This window comes from Bufo bufo, chromosome 2 (assembly GCF_905171765.1).
Source record: "Bufo bufo chromosome 2, aBufBuf1.1, whole genome shotgun sequence".
Lineage (NCBI taxonomy): Eukaryota > Metazoa > Chordata > Amphibia > Anura > Bufonidae > Bufo > Bufo bufo.
This window is the reverse complement of record NC_053390.1, coordinates 679,247,711-679,267,929: the sequence shown is the minus strand read 5'-3', so window position 1 is coordinate 679,267,929 and position 20,219 is coordinate 679,247,711. Positions and strand designations below refer to the sequence as shown.

General features: G+C 41.7%; 1 protein-coding gene across 3 annotated transcripts in view; it reads left to right on the top strand.

Moving 5' to 3' along the window:
• The window catches only part of DDX60 (DExD/H-box helicase 60), a 460,164-nt gene that overhangs the window by 407,786 nt on the left and 32,159 nt on the right, over positions 1-20,219 (top strand). For all 3 annotated transcript variants that reach the window (XM_040418645.1, XM_040418646.1, XM_040418644.1), the window contains 4 exons: positions 6,539-6,694; positions 7,930-8,034; positions 9,311-9,511; positions 10,238-10,342. In XM_040418645.1, coding sequence (XP_040274579.1) covers positions 6,539-6,694; positions 7,930-8,034; positions 9,311-9,511; positions 10,238-10,342 — 567 coding nt within the window. The remainder of the gene's footprint in view (positions 1-6,538; positions 6,695-7,929; positions 8,035-9,310; positions 9,512-10,237; positions 10,343-20,219) is intronic.

The window sequence follows — 20,219 nt, the reverse complement described above, 5'->3', positions numbered from 1 at the left end:
AAATAGAAACAAAAACGGAACTTCCATATTAGGAATATTGTCCGGGAGTAGTGCCAAAGAGATAAGATTCAGGGTTACAGAGAATAGAAACCTTACAGTATATTAGTTTCACAGCAATCAGAGTTAGTACCTAACATAGAAACAAAACTTCAGCAAAAAGCAGAATTCATTTTGACATAATAAAGAACATGGATTCCTTTCAGCCGGTGTCCGTGTTTTGCGGATCCGCGGTGTCCGTGTTTTGCGGATCCGCAAAACACATACGGACGTCTGAATGGAGCCTTACAGGGGGGTGATCAATGACAGGGGGGTGATCAGGGAGTCTATATGGGGGTGATCAGGGGTTAATAAGGGGTTAATAAGTGACAGGGGGGGGTGTAGTGTAGTGTGGTGCTACTTACAGAGCTGCCTGTGTCCTCTGGTGGTCGATCCAAGCAAAAGGGACCACCAGAGGACCAGGTAGCAGGTATATTAGACGCTGTTAACAAAACAGCGTCTAATATACCTTTTTGGGGTTAAAAAAAATCGCATCTACAGCCTGCCAGCGAATGATCGCCGCTGGCAGGCTGTAGATCCACTCGTTTACCTTTCGATCCTGTGAACGCGCGCAGATGACGATCCTGTGAACGCGCGCAGACTCGCGAGATGACGCGCCGATGCGTCTACGAGGAACAAACCGACCGCCCGCAGGACGCATCCCTGCGTTAGGCGGTCGGGAGGCGGTTAAAAAGTGGGTTTTGGAAGTTCTCTTAAAAATTTTAAGAATTGTTTCTAAAATTCTAAGCCTTCTAACGTACTAAAAAAATAAAATGACATTTCCAAAATGATGCCAACATAAAGTAGACATATGGGGAATGTTAAGTAATAAATATTTGATGAGGTATCAGTTTCTGTTTTAAAAGCAGCGAAATTGACATTTTGAAAAAATTGAGAATTTTTCAAGATGTTTGGTAAATTTGGGATTTTTTCATAAATAAAGTTGAAATATATTGACTCAAATTTATGACTATCATGAAGTACAATGTGTCACGAGAAAACAATCTTAGAATGGCCTGTATAAGTAAAAGCGTTTTAAAGTTATTACCACATAAAGTGACACATAGCCTGGGCAGCAAGGTGAAAACTGACTCGGGGTAGAAAGGGTTAATTCAATTCAATAGTGTGTGTGTGTGCGTGGAGATAATAAACGGATTTATTCACTAATTAAGTATGTTAGAGGATATGACAGAGCTCTCATTAGTATTCTATATGCTATACTTGCTTGATGGTAGAACATGTTTTGTACAGTTTTCACTTATTTCACCCCTCCACACCTCCAAAAAAGGATTTCTGTGAAAATGGGGGGAAAAAAAGGAAATTATGTCTTTGCAGGTAGCTGGCTGTCAGCTTCCCTGCTTATCCCTACTTTACACACACAATTCTTCTTTTTTGTAACTCTAGCCTTTCCCTTCACTAGCCCTGACTATCAGCACATGACTGATGGCTCTCACATGACACCTTCTGGCCGTGTGTCTATACGCTCCGCCCCAGGTCACATGACCTTTTGTCATGTGACTATGTGCATGTGAGCGTGACGCTCGGCATGGAAGTGATGTTGTGCGGGGGTGCATCCCTCATGTTGCAGCCTATACTCTCAGTGCTCCAGACTAAAAAAAAATACGTAGTAGCCATTGGCTCCTGAACTGAAAATTTTTGGATCCAAATTTAATTTGTAGTCGCCAAATCGAAACCGAATCAAAATTTTGGTATCGTGACAACGCTACGCCGATCAGATCGGCGTAGGGTTGTTTCGATACCAAAATCTTGATTCGCTTTCGTCACCATAAAAAAGTATTGCGATATATAAACAATATATCCACGCGGAAAAAAAATACCAAAAAAAGCCGCGTGCATTTCGCATTTTATGAAACGTTCGGCCCATAATAGAACAGTCCTATCCTATTTTTTGGAGTGACGAGGTGACTAAAAAATGGCGAATCGCATGGTTTTTATTTATTTATTTCTGTTACGGTGCTCAACGCATAGGAGATATTTTTTTATAAATTAATAGTTTGGACTTTTTTCGGACGCAGCGCTATGTAATATGTTTTTTTTATTTATTGTTTATATATTTTATATGTAAAATTGGGAAAGGGGGGGATTTAAACTTAATATTTTAGGGTACTTTCACACTAGCGTTTTTCTTTTCCGGCATAGAGTTCCGTCACAGGGGCTCTAGAACTGATCAGGCATATCCCCATGCATTCTGAATGGAGAGTAATCCGTTCAGGATGCATCAGGATGTCTTCAGTTCAGTCATTTTGACTGAACAGGCAAAAGATAAAACCGCAGCATGCTACGGTTTTATCTCCGGCGAAAAAACTGAAGACATGCTGGATCCGGCATTTTTCCCCATAGGAATGTATTAGTGCCGGATCCGGCATTCAAAATACCGGAATGCTGGATCCGTCCTTCCAGTCTGCGCATGCGCAGACCGGTAATAGTGTGTAAAAAGATACAAGACGGATCCGTCTGTCCGCATGAAAAGCGGAGAGACGGATTCGTTCTTGCAATGCATTTGTGAGATGGATCCGCATCCGGATGCGTCTCACAAATGCATTCAGTCACATCCAGATTGGCGGATCCGGCAGGCAGTTCCAACGACGGAACTGACCGCCGGATCACACTGCACAAGTGTGAAAGTAGCCTTAGGCCTCTTTCAGACGGGCGTCACGTTTTGGCTCCAGATGCATCCCGGGTGCATTGCGGAAAACCCGCGCGGGTAGGTACGCAATTGCAGTCAGTTTTGACTGCGATTGCTTTCCGTTGTTCAGTTTTTATCGCGCGGGTGCAATGTGTTTTACACGCGCGTGATAAAAAACTGACTGTGGTACCCAGACCCGAACTTCTTCACTAAAGTTCAGGTTTAGGTTCAAGGTTGTGTAGATGTAATTATTTTCCCTTATAACATGGTTATAAGGGAAAATAATAGCATTCTTAAAACAGAATGCTTAGTACAATAGGGCTGGAGGGGTTAAAAAAATAAATAAAAATAATTTAACTCACCTTAATCCACTTGTTTGCGCAGCCCGGCTTCTCTTCTGTCTTCATCTGTGAGGAAAAGGACCTGTGGTGACGTCACTGCGCTCATCACATGGTCCATCACATGATCCATCACCATGGTAATGGACCATGTGATGAGCTCAGTGACATCACCTTTGACAGGTCCTGAAGAAAGAACAGGAGACCGGCAGCTACGCGATCAATTGGAGGAGGTGAGTTAATTTTATATAATTTTTTTAACCCTCATTAGCACTGTGCCACCAATGTTTATTATACTGGGGTATTGGGGTGGCGCACTGCGCCACCAATATTTATTATACTGGGGTGTTGGGGAGGCGCACTGTGCCACCAATGAAGATAACTGACCTGTTAATACAAATACAGGAGGCGGGTGCCGGAATCAAATAGCTGGCACCCGACCTCTATGACAGGGAGCTGCGATCCGCTGCAGTTAACCCCTCAGGTGCGCAGTGGCCACAGCCCCTCCCCTCCTCCTACCGTCTCTCTTCTTATTGGCGGCGGCAGCAGCACAGGGGGAGGGAGAGACTCCTTCTCCACTGCGCTGCTGAGAAGAACATCGGCGGCGGGGCAGAGAACTATCATCTCCTGTGCCCGCCGCTGTATTCAACTGCAGAGCTGCGGCGGCAGGTCTAGTCGCAAATGGCGACAAGACTAAAAAGTCTTGTCGCCATTTGTAAATTCTAAGTCGCATTGGCGACCATTTTGGTCTCCATCTGGAGCCCTGACTCAGGTGATACTTTTTACAATTAAGAGGAGCCTCTTTGTGATTGGTGTTGGTGGGTTTATTAGGCATGATTTGCAAAGATGATGTTACCCCCAGATGAAGATACGGCAAAAAGTGGGGGTGGGGGGTTGTGCCCACCATTGACCACAATTGCAAATGGGTGAGTTTGAATATTGGTATTAGTTTTTTATACTCTGGTCTGGACACCACTATTTATTCCTGGCACTATTTGTAGTTAAGTTATTTACAGGGTACTATCCCAGTGGATGTAGTATAGACCATAAATTATAATATACAGGGTGGGCCATTTATATGGATACACCTTAATAAAATGGGAATGATTGGTGATATTAACTTCCTGTTTGTGGCACATTAGTATATGTGAGGGGGGAAACTTTTCAAGATGGGTGGTGACCATGGCGGCCATTTTGAAGTCGGACATTTTGAATCCAACTTTTGTTTTTTCAATAGGAAGAGGGTCATGTGACACATCAAACTTATTGGGAATTTCACAAGAAAAACAATGGTGTGCTTGGTTTTAACGTAACTTTATTCTTTCATGAGTTATTTACAAGTTTCTGACCACTTATAAAATGTGTTCAATGTGCTGCCCATTGTGTTGGGTTGTCAATGCAACCCTCTTCCCCTTACTCTTCACACACTGATAGCAACACCGTAGGAGAAATGCTAGCACAGGCTTCCAGTATCCGTAGTTTCAGGTGCTGCACATCTCGTATCATCTGAAGGCAATCGTCTATGCTGTGAAGATACGAGATGTGCAGCACCTGAAACTACGGATACTGGAAGCCTGTGCTAGCATTTCTCCTGCGGTGTTGCTATCAGTATGTGAAGAGTGGGAGAAGAGGGTTGCATTGACAAGCCAACACAATGGGCAGCACATTGAACACATTTTATAAGTGGGCAGAAACTTATAAATAACTCATGAAAGAATAAAGTTACGTTAAAACCAAGCACACCATTGTTTTTCTTGTGAAATTCCCAATAAGTTTGATGTGTCACATGATCCTCTTCCTATTGAAAAAACAAAAGTTGGATTCAAAATGTCCGACTTCAAAATGGCCGCCATGGTCACCACCCATCTTGAAAAGTTTCCCCCCTCACATATACTAATGTGCCACAAACAGGAAGTTAATATCACCAACCATTCCCATTTTATTAAGGTGTATCCATATAAATGGCCCACCCTGTACACACCTTTCCATATTCACCGCCATTTGTAAATTATGTGATCTCTGGAGGATGCTTTTTCTGCCACCTGTCCTTGCATTATGTGATTTTTTTAATAAAAACTTTTTTTTAATGATATTTGTATATACAATAAAGCTTTGTTATATTTTATGGGTACTGTTTTGGGCTCGTTTCTTCTTTGTAGGTTGTTTGCAGTTTTTGAGCTGGTATTTTGGTAACCATAATAGATGCGTGTAGCGCTCAAACACAGTGTTCTGTACACCCGTGACTTAGGTACTATGAGTGCTTGGCCTGTTTTTTTTGTTTATTTTAAAAATCTAGGGTTTTTTTTAGCTATATTTTGTGTAGCATGTTTTTTTTCTACGTAAAATATACAAACGCATGCAAAAACCCCTTAAAATGTCCAAATTTACCCAAGATGAATACCTTAGGCGAATAACATTTAAAAAGTCACTTTGAAGGGGCTTGTTGCATTTTGGTACTGTACAAGATTTTTCTGGCAGTACAGTGCTATAGGACCAGCAATAGAAAAAAAAAGGTCTCCAAAATGTGCTCCAGTCTTTTGAAGTCTTGCGGCGGGCCCAGCCAGTAGATAAATTACATAAATAGCGCTTATTTTCAGAGTACAAGCATACGGGAATGGTTTTATAAATGTTTTGTCTTGAAACCATTTGTAATAGTTAGAAAAAACAATTGATAAGAAAGTGAAAAAAAAAAATCAGGGATACTGGAGAGTGGCAGCAGTAGTGGAAGAGCAAAGGAATCAGAAACCAGCAGCCCCTTTAAACATGACTTGGTAGTTTAGCTAACCAGAGATATATGTTTTGGTTTTACAAGTGTTAAGATATGGAGAGTGTCCTTTTAGCTAGGTGAGGGACCATGGATCCACCTATTTAGGGGTAGATCAACAAGCCAGAAGGGAGACACTGTGCAGATTGGTATTGTTAGCTCATACCCACTCAACCCATTTTTGAAGACACAAGGGTACCATGAAAGTGTTCTTATTTTTAGAAGAACAGCTATCTAAGGTTAAGTAACTTAGCAAATAGTAATTATAAAATTGAGGAAAGTATGTAAAACTCAAACTAACAGATGTCAATGGCACAAAGGAAAACTGGGAGAACAAGGAAGGAAAAACATAGGGGACCAAAATACAGATACATTTTTCTTGTTCTGCGCTCCGTTGCCTCTGACGGTGCTCGTGGTAGAGTTTCATACCATTTCATACTGTGCTATGGGGGACTTTGTCATGCCCCTGGTCCTTGGGCCTGTTGGTCACATTGTTGTAGGCTTCTTTTGTAGCTTACCTGATAACTTAATTTAGAAAATAGCTTTATAGATATTATTTAGTAGATAAATAATTTTTTTATATGCAGCATAAATGACATACTGTATGCTGCACCACAGAAGATCACAATAACACAGTGCCAAGCTGTGTCACCTAGTTTAACAACTTGTTCATTGTGGCAACAATAACAAACTCTATTTCTGTATGCTTTGTTATCCGGGATTATATAATTTATAAAAATCTATCTTTTACAGACATTACTACAAATGTATGAGAGAACAACAAGATTTTCAACAAGACACAGCGATCTTATACCTTTTACACGTAAAGGAATTGGTTATCACCATAGCTCAGTGGATGCAAAAGGAAGGCAACTTGTTGAGATGCTGTTCAGGATGGGTTACGTAAGAGTAAGTATTTTAACTGCAGCCATAAACATACCTCACTTGGAAAAGGATATTGAACATATTTCCACAATGTTGTATGTCACATGTGTTCCTCATGAGATCAAATACAATTTCAACAGTTCAACTCTGCTGAATACAACTACAGATACAGTGACACGCAATCATTTGGTTACTGTTACTTTAAAGGAAAAATAAGCTTATTGGTTTCAGCACTCAATTGAGATACAAAATCTAGTCAGTTTCAGTACACAAAAGGTGAAATTGCAAAGTGACAAAATTAATAGAACACTAAACAATTTCTGTCACTTTTTTCCTCCGAAGATCGATTCGCTCAAGCCTAATCGCCATATTATGGCTTCCATAACTTTTTTTTTATGTGTACGGACCTATGTGAGAGCTCATTTTTTGTGGGGTGATCCGTAATTTTCATTGATACTGTTTTGTGGTGTGTAAGACTTTTTGATTGCTTTTTATTAATAAATTTTGTGGGAAGTGAAGCGACCAAAAAACGTTGAATCGTCCATTTTTACCTTTTTTTTTTTCCTTTTCACAGTTTGTTGCATTGGATGTCCATGATGTTTCTTTTTTTTTTACTTTTTTTGTATTTTGATTTTGGAGATAGTGGGGTGATTAGAATTTTATATTTTTAAAGCTTTTTTTAACTTTTGAATACTTTACCTAGAAGGTAGATTGCCTCTGTCAGACCCCAGTTCATGGGTATTGGGGTCCATGGGGATTATACTATGTTCCTATGGAGCCCTGCCTCAGTCTGGCTCTCCATAGGAACGTATGTGCGGCAACCTTAGATCATTCAGGAGAACCGAGGGTATGGCACTTACCATCTGGTTCCCCCAATCCTCTCTAGGATGCATGGCTGGTAGAGCACTCTCCCAGTTTTTGACTGCCCAAATGTCATGGTTACATTTGACCATGGCATCTGAGGGGTTAAATGTCTGCGAACACCGTTGTCGTTGATTGCATACATTAGTCCTAGGTGCCTCCTGGTACCTCCGATGTAATGTTAGGTTGGAGCAGTGGGAAGGGGTTAAACATTTTCTGGTGAAGTGCAGAATTCATGGTCACTTCATGAATTAGTATATTGTTCAATTCCTGTTAAGGATGCCCTAACCTTCCAGCTAGCGAATCTACCAATCTGACAAATCAGTTAATAAGTTCAACGTACACACCTTATTAAGAACACATACATTTGCTAATATTAAATTATAATTTTTTTTCAGGTTGTATCTTCTACCAGTTCACTTGCTTTGGGAATTAACATGCCATGTAAATCAGTGGTTTTCATAGAAGATTCTTTGTATCTAGATGCACTGAACTACAGACAAGTAGGTATTCCTGTTTAACCCTTCCAGAAGTGGGGCATTTCCCATTTTTGTATTTGTTTTTTTAGTCCCGGCCTTCCCGGAGCCATGTGTGTGACTTTTTGATCATTTTTTGTTCACTTTTGTTTGGGAGGTAAACAGCAAATCTGCTTTTTTTTTTAGTATGTTTTTTTTAAAAAAAAATTTATTTTTTAGGGGGGGGGGTATTTGTATTCTTTTGTAGTTTTAAAAACTTTTTCTTTTTCATTACACTTTTTAAAAGTTCCCCTAGGGACTTGAGCAAGCGATCATCAGATTGCTTCTCCCATAGACTCCAATACATAACGATTAAAGTATATGAGAAATTCACTATGGGGTCATTTATGATGCTGAAATCTGCAATCTGTGACTTCTCCCCGCTCACTGAAGGTCTAAAAAAGTGGGCATGCGTGGGTGGGCAGGGGAAGGGCCAGGAGGCCTGTCTCATTTACGATTTTCTACACCTGTTTCAGGCGTAGAAAAAGGTCTAAATGTAAGACAGCAAGGAAGCTGTCTTACATTTAGAACTGGCAGAGGATCTGTTATGAAGATGCCGGTGCCTCTTCATAACTTGTCGACCCTAAAGTGAGAAAAATTGGCTTCTACCTCTTTTTTTTTTTTTTTGCCTTCCTCTGGTTCAACTTGCAGGACAACAGGCTGAACTGGATGGACAGATGTCTTTTTTCAGCCTTATAAACTATGTTACTATCCTTATTTCTGATAAAATGGTAGTCTCACGTTCGAAGCTATAGTGGATGGTGAGATATAAAGCCTGAAAGTGAAAAGTTCAAAACATTGTTACCCTTTTGCTCGTCAGTGTATATGCCTTAGGGTTGTCCTGTGTCTGTTTTTTAACAGAAATACTGCCACCATGTGGTTGGATGACCACATGAAACACTAAAGCACTTACCCACCTGACAGCTGCTTTAATGATCTGGCAGAGCACTCATACAGGAATGTACAGCATGATATGGGCGTTACCATGTAGGAAGAGTGAAGGGGGGGGGGGGTGCCGTCTCATCCAAACTCACTCCACTGTGCCCTGAACTCAGCAGTGTAGTGGAGAGCCGCATTCAGCAGCCACATGAAAGCTCTGTACAGGGATGTACAGTATGATATGGGTCGTACCAAGCTGGGGTGGGACAGTGCACAACAGCCTCTGCTGCATTCAGTGCCCACACGGAAGCACTGTACAGGGTATCCACATTCTAGTTGTAAAGTAATAAAAAAATTGTCTGCCTCTGTACGGTTCCCTTTTTAGATGGCAGGAAGAGCTGGAAGAAGAGGCCATGACCTACTTGGGAATGTCTATTTTTTCAACATCCCCATGCCTAAGGTGAAAAAGCTCTTGAAGTCCAATGTTCCTCAGTTGAGAGGGCAGTTTCCTCTAAGTGTTTCCTTCATTCTCAGATTAATGTTACTAGCCACCAAAGCAGATGACAAAAAGGATGCGAAGGCCAAGGTAAGTCTGTGCACAAGGGGGGTATGCCCAAGATATTTCATTACATTAGAAGGCGGCTTTTATATACAACTATGTTTTCCAGTCATGAGGTGGGCTAGGTTCATCCATGTGTATGTCATTAACAAGCTTTATCACAGCACAGGCTGCTATAGAGGTAATACACTGTTGTATTACTTTATTGCTACTTCTATGGCAAAGAAAAAGCCCATTTATTCACATATTTGCAATACAAATGTAGCAGGTGCTCGAAAACGTAGCCACACCAAGTCCTTCCTTCTATCAGCTTAATGGGGATGTATGATATATTAAACACTAATTGAATTTAAATACTGTGGGGGAGATTTAGCAAACTGGTGTAAAGTAGAACTAGCTTAGGTGCTCATGTTCCACTTTTCATTTCCCAAAGCAGCTTTAAAAAAATGAAAGGTGGAATCTTCCTATGGGCAACTAATCCAGTTTTCCTATACACCAGTTTTATTAAATCTGCCCCTTTATGTAGAAAATAATGTACTTTCTTTATTAACCGCTTCCTGCCACGTGGGTATTAATATGATATGGCAAGAATGTAGTTAACACAAAGAGGCTCAGGAGCTTTGTCCGTGATATGATTTGCCAGCTGCATTATATTTCTCTTGCCTTGCATATTTGGTTACTTTGGATAACTGAATTGAGATTCTGTGCTTAAATGAAACATCACTAAATAAACATAACAATGCAATTTCATAGGTTCTATCAATTTTGATGCACCCACTTATGTCATTCAAACGACCCCAAGAAGCACAGGTGTTAAAGCTGTACTGCATATTCTCACTGCAATTCCTTCTCTATGAGGTATGTAAGACATACACTGTGCATGAATTTTATGAAGTGCAGTTTGAGATTTATTTATTTAAGGCTGTAAGAAAAATGAATTTATGTAAAATATATGGTAATAAAAATCAAGAAACCCTGGAAACAAGACCAGTAGGGGAAAGGCCTCATGCATTCATCCGTTGTGCGGCCGTTCCGTGCAGCGGGCCAAACCCATTCAACTTGAATGGGTCCGTGGTATGTCCGCACTGCAAAAAAATGACATGTCATATTTTTTTACGGTGCAGAATCACGGAAAGAAACACCACGGAACCACTCCGTAGTGCTTCCGGTGTACCGTTCCATGACTCCGTTCCGCATTTCCGGAATTGCGGACCCATTCAAGTGAAGTAGAAACTCCAAAAAAGTGACCCCATTTTGGAAACTACGGGATAAGTTTTGTTGGTACTATTTTAGGGTACATATGAATTTTGGTTGCTCTATATTACACTTTTTGTGAGGCAAGGTAACAAAAAATAACTGTTTTGGCACCTTTTTTAATTTTTTATTTACAATATTCATCTGACAGGTTAGATCATGTGCTATTTTTATAGAGCAGGTTGTTATGGACGCGACAATACCAAGTATGACTACTTTTTTTGGTTGTTTCCGTTTTGCAATTTTAGTTATGTAAGGTTTTTTAGCACAGTTTTTATTAGGGTTAGGTCATGTGATATTTTTATAGAGCCGGTCGTTATGGACGTGGCAATACCTAATATGTATCCTTTCTTTTATTTATTTTTTACATAATAATATCATTTTTGAAACAAAAAAAATCATGTTTTAGTGTCTCCATATTCTGAGAGTTTTTTTATTTTTTGGGTGATCGTCTCAGGTAGGGTCTCATTTTTTGCTGGATTAGATGAATGTTTGATTTGCACTATTTTGGGGTGCATATGACTTTTTGATCACTTGCTATTACACTTTTTGTGATGTAAGGTGACAAAAAATGGCTTTTTTGTGGCACTGTCTCTATATATATTATTTTTTTACAGTTTTCATCTGAGGGGTTGGGTCGTGTGATATTTTTATAGAGATCGTTGTTGCGGAAGCGGCGATACCTAATATGTCTACTTTTTTTCATTTATTTTACTTTAACACAATAACAGCATATTTGAAACAAAAAATGATGTTTTAATGTCTCCATGTTCTCAGAGCTATATTTTTTTTTATTTTTTGAGCGATTTTCTTATGTAGGGGCTCATTTTCTGCGGGATGAGGTGACTGCTTTATTGGTGCTATTTTGTGGGACATACGCCTTTTTGATCACTTCGTGTTGCATTTTTTGTGATGTAAGGTGACAAAAATGGCTTTTTTTTACACAGCTTTTATTTTTTATGGTGTTTATCGGACAGGGTGGATCATGTGATATATTTATAGAGCCCACTACCAAATATGTCTATATTATTATTTTTTTTCCTATTTTAAATATTTTTTTTAATTACTTGGGGAATTTTTATTTATTTTTTACATCTGAAACTTATTTTTTTTATAAAACACTATTTTTTAAATTTTTTATTTTACACTTTGTGTCCCCCATAAGGTCATACAATACCTCTGGGGTAGGGGTGGGCGATATGGCCTAAAATTTATATTGCGATATAATTTAAGCATGTGCGATATGCGATGTATATTGCGATATATTGTTTTCTATATTGGGGGGGGTGTTTAAACTTTTTTTTTTTTTACTTTTTATTTAATAACTATTAGCCTCCTTAAGGGCTAGAACCCTTGTCATATTCACCCTAATAGAGCTCTATTAGGGTGAATAGGACTTTACACTCTCCCTGCTACCCTGTGCTTTGTGCACACAACAGCAGGGAGCTGACCATGGCAGCCAGCCTCTCATGTACCCCCCCAGCCTCTGATCTGCCCCCCCAGCCTCTGATCTGCTCCACCCCAGCCTCTGATCTGCTCCACCCCAGCCTCTGATCTGCCCCCCCAGCCTCTGATCTGCCCCCCCAGCCTCTGATCTGCCCCCTATGGTAACTCAAACCCACCCCCCCTCCCTCCCTCCCCAGTATTAATCATTGGTGGCAGTGGCCACAGGGTCCCCCTCCTCCCCCCATCATTGGTGGCAGTGGGCAGTTCCGATCGGAGTCCCAGCAGTGTAATGCTGGGGCTCCGATCGGTTACCATGGCAGCCAGGACGCTACTGAAGTCCTGGCTGCGATAGTATGTTAGTGAGCAGCATTATACTCACGTGCGCCGTGGCCGCCGGTCGCTCCTTCTTCTCATAGGTCTGTGCGGCGCATTGCTAATGCTATAAGCATTAGCAATGAGCCGCACAGACAGAAGAAGGAGAGCCCGGCGGCCACAGCGCACGTGAGTATAATGCTGCTCACTAACATACCATCGCAGCCAGGACTTCAGTAGCGTGACTCCTGGCTGCCATGGCAACCGATCGGAGCCCCAGCATTACACTGCTGGGACTCCGATCGGAACTGCCCACTGCCACCAATGATGGGGGGGAGGAGGGGGACCCTATGGGATATGGCCGGCACATTCATTGGTGGCGCAGTGGCCACAGTCCCTCCCCTCCTCCTCCTACTCTGTCCTCATTGGTGTTCAGCGGCAGCCGCGCACAGTGGGGAGGGAGGGACTCCCTCCTTCTCCCTCCACTGTGCCAGCCGGCTCAGGAGAAAATGGTGCGCGCAGAGAGCGTGATCATATCGCGGTCCGGCGATATAGGCGATATGGCGAAAATCTATATTGTGGCCCAAATTTATATTGCATATCGCCTATACCGCCCACCCCATCTCATTTAATTTTTTTATTTTTTTTTCACAATTGATTTCTCCTGTAACTGGGGCTGACATAGTAGCCCCAGTTACAGGGAAATACACTCCCCCCCCCCCCCCCAGAGAGGCTGTACAGGCCTATAGAAGACCCGACAGCTCCTGCACTCTTCCGGCCCCGGCGGTCACATGACCGTCGGGACAGGCAGTGCATAGCACTTCCTGCTCTGTATACACAGCACTCGTTGAGCGCTGTGTATGCAGTGATCTAGAAGGCAGGGACACCTGTGACCTGGGAACTGTCCCTGCTTTCTCTCTGGGTTGCCCTGCTGTCACTGACAGCGGGCAACCTGCTCTGCAGCTGCACGATTAGCGTGCAGCTGCGATCTCTGAATGGACATTCCAGAACGTCCATTCAGAGTTAAACATCCACCCATAGGACATTTATATCCTATGGGTGGATGTGAAGTGGTTAAAGACACAGAGCACCACTACGGATTATGTGGGATTGGAGATCCAAGAACTGACAGCAACATATGCAAAGCAGTCCCAGTAGTGGCAGTCTGCTTTTTAGTTGTTATAATAGAATTTCTTATCTATTAAACAAGGTGGACATCCCAATAACAGTAAAATTAGACAGCTTATTTACCCCAATTTGAGAATCAAGGCATACATGAATTGCTTATCTATTAAACAAGGTGAACTCACCAATAACAGTAGAACTAGACAGCTTATTCACCAATTTGAGAATCAAGGCAAATTAGATAGCTCTGTGCCCTACACGGCAATTGATGCAAACTGCTCGGTCTCCTATGGATCCCTTCAGCTTCAGATTACTGTCCCTGCAGTATCCTTTTGCTCTACCTATGCTCTCCCTACATGTGTAAAAACTCTCCTTACTATCTCTCTATCCAATATTACACAAAAGCTTTTAGCAACACTGTCCCTGGTACTTGTCACACCTCTCCCTATGCTCAGCTTAGTGAAATAGCAGAGACTGCGTGGGATGAGGGTTTTAAAGGGATGGCTAGCTGCTGATTGGCTGTTTGCACTGCATTATGGGTGAATTTGCATTCCAAGGCTTCTTACTTTCACTTTGTAACACGTGTAGCCGACATTTTTGGACAAAAAAGTTTTGTTACCTCAAATTTTGCCTAAACTTCGTATCGAATTCCACTTCTGTTGCTTTGATTTGCTCAACACTAGTGGCAAGTGCTCATGCGCTAGGGACAGTGTTGCTGAAAACTGGTCTAAAAAATATTGGAGAGAGCAAGTGCAGGGAGACAGTTTTGAGACTGTAGGGAGACAGTAGGGACTGTTCAGATTAAGTGTATCACCGTGTTCAGCACATTCTACTGCACCCACATTCAGAGTTAATCTGTTATGTTAGCAAAACAGTTATGTTGCGTCTGTATTCCAGGACGGTGTAATATTTTGCCCTGTTCACCAGAGCAGTGGAGCCAAATTTAGTTTTTATTACCTGTTTACTAAAACATATTCAAGTTATAGTTCTACAATGGACATGGCATAAAGTCCAGACTTTTCGCTTTCATTTGGGGGTAATCACATTAAAATTGGATAAAGGGTTTAGGAGTTTCAGCTCCTTTACATATGACACCCGGTTTTTAAAGGAACCAAAAGCAATTGACTCAAACACTGTTTCATGGGCAGGTGTGGGCAATTCCTTCATTATTTCATTCTCAATTAAGCACATAAAAGGCCTGGAGTTGATTTTAGGTGTGGTGCTTGCATTATGAAGATTTTGCTGAGAAGTAAACATGTGGTCAAAGGAGCTCTCTCAATGCAGGGGAAACAAGCCATCCTTCATCTGCAAAAACAGAAAAAACGCATCCGAGAAATATATACACTATTAGGAGTGACAGAATCTACAGTTTGGTACATCCTGAGAAAGAAAGAAAGCACTGGTGACCTCAACAATGCAAAAAGACCTGGACACCCACGGAAGATAACAGTGGTGGATGATCGCAGAATGATTACCATGGTGAAGAGAAACCCCTTCACAACAGTCAACAAAGTGAACAACACTCTCCAGGATATAAGAGTATCAATATTCAAATCTTTCATAAAGAGAAGACTGCATGAAAGTAAATACAGAGGGTTCACTGCACGGTGCAAGCCACTCCTAAGCCTCAAGAATAAGGCTAGATTGGATTTTGCTAAGAAAAACATCTTAAAAAAACAGCACACTTCTGGAAGAACATTCTTTAGACAGATAAAACCAAGATCAACCTCTACCAGAATGATGGAAAGAAAAAAGTATGGCGAAGGCATGGTACAGCTCCTGATCTAAAGCATACTACATCGTCTGTAAAACACAGCGGAGGCAGTGTGATGGCTTGGGCATGCATGGCTGCCAGTGGCACCGGGTCCCTAATGTTTATTGATGATGTGACACAGGACAGAAGCAGCAGGATGAATTCTGGGGTTTTCAGAGACATACTGTGTGCTCAAATCCAGCCAAACTGATTAGTCGGCGTTTCATAATACAGATGGACAGTGTCCCAAAAGATAAAGCCAAAGCAACCCAGGACAGGAGTTTATTAAAGCAAAGAAGTGGAATATTCTTGACTGGCCAAGTCAGTCACCTGATCTGAACCCAATAGAGCATTTCACTTGTTAAATGCAGTAAAGGCCTGGCAGAGCATGAAAAAGGAGGAAACACAGCGTCTGGTGATGTCCATGAGTTCAAGACTTCAGTCAGTCATTGCCAACAAAGGGTTTTCAACCACGTATTAGAAATTAACATTTTATTTACAATTTTTTAATGTGGCCAATTACTTTTGAGCCCCTAAAATGAAGGGATTGAGTTTCAAAAATGCTTTAGTTCCTCACATTTTTATGCAATCATTTTGTTCAACCCACTGAATTAAAGCTGAAAGTCTGAACTTAAACTGCATCTGAATTGTTTTCTTCAAAATCCATTGTGGTAATGTACAGAATAAAGATGTTGTCTCTGTCCAAATATATATGGACCTAAGTGTATCATAGCGAATGCATTCTGTTAGCTGTTGCATTACATATCGTCAGAATAAGACGACGGTTAAATATTTTGTTAACACTAGTGGCAAGCACTCATTCGCTAGAGACAGTGTTGCTGAAAACTAGTTTAGGCTACTTTCACACTAGCGTTCTGCTGTCCGCTCGTGAGCTCCGTTTGAAGGGGCTCACGAGCGGAGCAGAACGCTTCCGTCCAGCCCTGATGCAGTCTGAATGGATGCGGATCCGCTCAGACTGCATCAGTCTGGCGGCGTTCAGCCTCCGCTCCGCTCGCCTCCGCACGGCCAGGCGGACAGCTGAACGCTGCTTGCAGCGTTCGGGTGTCCGCCTGGCCGTGCGGAGGCGTGCGGATCCGTCCAGACTTACAATGTAAGTCAATGGGAACGGATCCGCTTGAAGATGACACCATATGGCTCAATCTTCAAGCGGATCCGTCCCCCATTGACTTTACATTGAAAGTCTGAACGGATCCGCTCAGGCTAATTTCGCACTTAGAAATTTTTCTAAGTTATTAATGCAGACGGATCCGTACTGAACGGAGCCTCCGTCTGCATTAATATGATCGGATCCGTTCAGAACGGATCCGATCAAGCGCTAGTGTGAAAGTAGCCTTAAAGGGCTTCTGTCACCCCACTAAACTCTTTTTTTTTTTTTGGCTACTTAAATTCCTTATACTGCGATATATCAATATATACTGCTCTTACTAATTTTCGTTCAGTAGTTTCTTCTAAAAACGGACTTTTATAATATGTAAATTACCTCTCTACCAGCAAGTAGGGCGGCTACTTGCTGGTAGCAGCCGCATCCTCCTATCATAAAGATGCCCCCTCCTCATGTTGATTGACAGGGCCAGCGAACGCGCTCGTCCTCTGACTGGCCATGTCTGCGTTTTAAATAGCGCGCCTTCGCCGTACCGTCTTCAATCGGCGCAGGCGCACTGATAGGAGGACGCTCGCTCGGCCGCTCCTTCCTCAATGCGCCTGCGCCGGGTGTAGATGTGACGTCATCGGCGCAGGCGCATTGAGGAAGGAGCGGCCGAGCGAGCGTCCTCCTCTTAGTGTGCCGACTGAAGACGGTACGGCGAAGGCGCGAGATTTAAAACACAGACAGGGCCAGTCAGAGGACGAGCGCGTTCGCTGGCCCTGTCAATCAACATGAGGAGGGGGCGTCTTTATGATAGGAGGATGCGGCTGCTACCAGCAAGTAGCCGCCCTACTTGCTAGTAGAGAGGTAATTTACATATTATAAAAGTCCGTTTTTAAAGAAACTACTGAACGAAAATCAGTAAGAGCATTATATATTGATATATCGCAGTATAAGGAGTTTAAGTAGCCCAAAAAATAATTAGTTTAGTGGGGGACAGAAGCCCTTTAACCACCTCAGCCCCCAGTGCTTAAACACCCTGAAAGACCAGGCCACTTTTTACACTTCTGACCTACACTACTTTCACCGTTTATTGCTCGGTCATGCAACTTACCACCCAAATGAATTTTACCTCCTTTTCTTCTCACTAATAGAGCTTTCATTTGGTGGTATTTCATTGCTGCTGACATTTTTACTTTTTTTGTTATTAATAGAAATTTAACGATTTTTTTGCAAAAAAATGACATTTTTCACTTTCAGTTGTAAAATTTTGTAAAAAAAACGAGATCCATATAGAAATTTTGCTCTAAATTTATAGTTCTACATGTCTTTGATAAAAAAAAAATGTTTGGGTAAAAAAAAAATGGTTTGGGTAAAAGTTATAGCGTTTACAAACTATGGTACAAAAATGTGAATTTCCGCTTTTTGAAGCAGCTCTGACTTTCTGAGCACCTGTCATGTTTCCTGAGGTTCTACAATGGCCAGACAGTACAAACACCCCACAAATGACCCCATTTCGGAAAGTACACACCCTAAGGTATTCGCTGATGGGCATAGTGAGTTCATAGAACTTTTTATTTTTTGTCACAAGTTAGCGGAAAATGATGATTATTTTTTTTTTTTTTTCTTACAAAGTCTCATATTCCACTAACTTGTGACAAAAAATAAAAACTTCTATGAACTCACTATGCCCATCACGAAATACCTTGGGGTCTCTTCTTTCCAAAATGGGGTCACTTGTGGGGTAGTTATACTGCCCTGGCATTCTAGGGGCCCAAATGTGTGGTAAGGAGTTTGAAATCAAATTCTGTAAAAAATGACGAGTGAAATCCGAAAGGTGCTCTTTGGAATATGGGCCCCTTTGCCCACCTAGGCTGCAAAAAAGTGTCACACATCTGGTATCTCTGTATTCAGAAGAAGTTGAGGAATGTGTTTTGGGGTGTCTTTTTACATATACCCATGCTGGGTGAGATAAATATCTTGGTCAAATGCCAACTTTGTATAAAAAAATGGGAAAAGTTGTCTTTTGCCAAGATATTTCTCTCACCCAGCATGGGTATATGTAAAAAGACACCCCAAAACACATTCCCCACCTTCTCCTGAGTACGGCAATACCAGATGTGTGACACTTTTTTGCAGCCTAGGTGGGCAAAGGGGCCCATATTCCAAAGAGTACCTTTCGGATTTCACAGGTCATTTTTTACAGAATTTGATTTCAAACTCCTTACCACACATTTGGGCCCCTAGAATGCCAGGGCAGTATAACTACCCCACAAGTGACCCCATTTTGGAAAGAAGACACCCCAAGGTATTTCGTGAGGGGCATGGCAAGTTCCTAGAATTTTTTATTTTTTGTCACAAGTTAGTGGAAAATGATGTTTTTTTTTTTGTTTTTTTTTTCATACAAAGTCTCATTTTCCACTAACTTGTGACAAAAAATAAAAACTTCCATGAACTCACTATGCCCATCAGCGAATACCTTGGGGTCTCTTCTTTCCAAAATGGGGTCACTTGTGGGGTAGTTATACTGCCCTGGCATTCTAGGGGCCCAAATGTGTGGTAAGGAGTTTGAAATCAAATTCTGTAAAAAATGACCTGTGAAATCCGAAAGGTGCTCTTTGGAATATGGGCCCCTTTGCCCACCTAGGCTGCAAAAAAGTGTCACACATCTGGTATCTCTGTATTCAGGAGAAGTTGAGGAATGTGTTTTGGGGTGTCATTTTACATATACCCATGCTGGGTGAGATAAATATCTTGGTCAAATGCCAACTTTGTATAAAAAAAATGGGAAAAGTTGTCTTTTGCCAAGATATTTCTCTCACCCAGCAGGGGTATATGTAAAATGACACCCCAAAACACATTCCCCACCTTCTCCTGAGTACGGAGATACCAGATGTGTGACACTTTTTTGCAGGCTAGGTGGGCAAAGGGGCCCATATTCCAAAGAGCACCTTTCGGATTTCACAGGTCATTTTTTACAGAATTTGATTTCAAACTCCTTACCACACATTTGGGCCCCTAGAATGCCAGGGCAGTATAACTACCCCACAAGTGACCCCATTTTGGAAAGAAGACACCCCAAGGTATTCGCTGATGGGCATAGTGAGTTCATGGAAGTTTTTATTTTTTGTCACAAGTTAGTGGAATATGAGACTTTGTATGAAAAAAAAAATCAAAAAAAAAACACAGCATTTTCCACTAACTTGTGACAAAAAATAAAAAATTCTAGGAACTCGCCATGCCCCTCACGGAATACCTTGGGGTGTCTTCTTTCCAAAATGGGGTCACTTGTGGGGTAGTTATACTGCCCTGGCATTTTCCAGGGGCCCTAATGTGTGGTAAGTAGGTAAATGACCTGTGAAATCCTAAAGGTGCTCTTTGGAATATGGGCCCCTTTGCCCACCTAGGCTGCAAAAAAGTGTCACACATGTGGTATCGCCGTATTCAGGAGAAGTTGGGGAATGTGTTTTGGGGTGTCATTTTACATATACCCTTGCTGGGTGAGAGAAATATCTTGGCAAAAGACAACTTTTCCCATTTTTTTATACAAAGTTGGCATTTGACCAAGATATTTCTCTCACCCAGCATGGGTATATGTAAAATGACACCCCAAAACACATTCCCCAACTTCTCCTGAGTACGGCGATACCAGATGTGTGACACTTTTTTGCAGCCTAGATGCGCAAAGGTGCCCAAATTCCTTTTAGGAGGGCATTTTTAGACATTTGGATACCAGACTT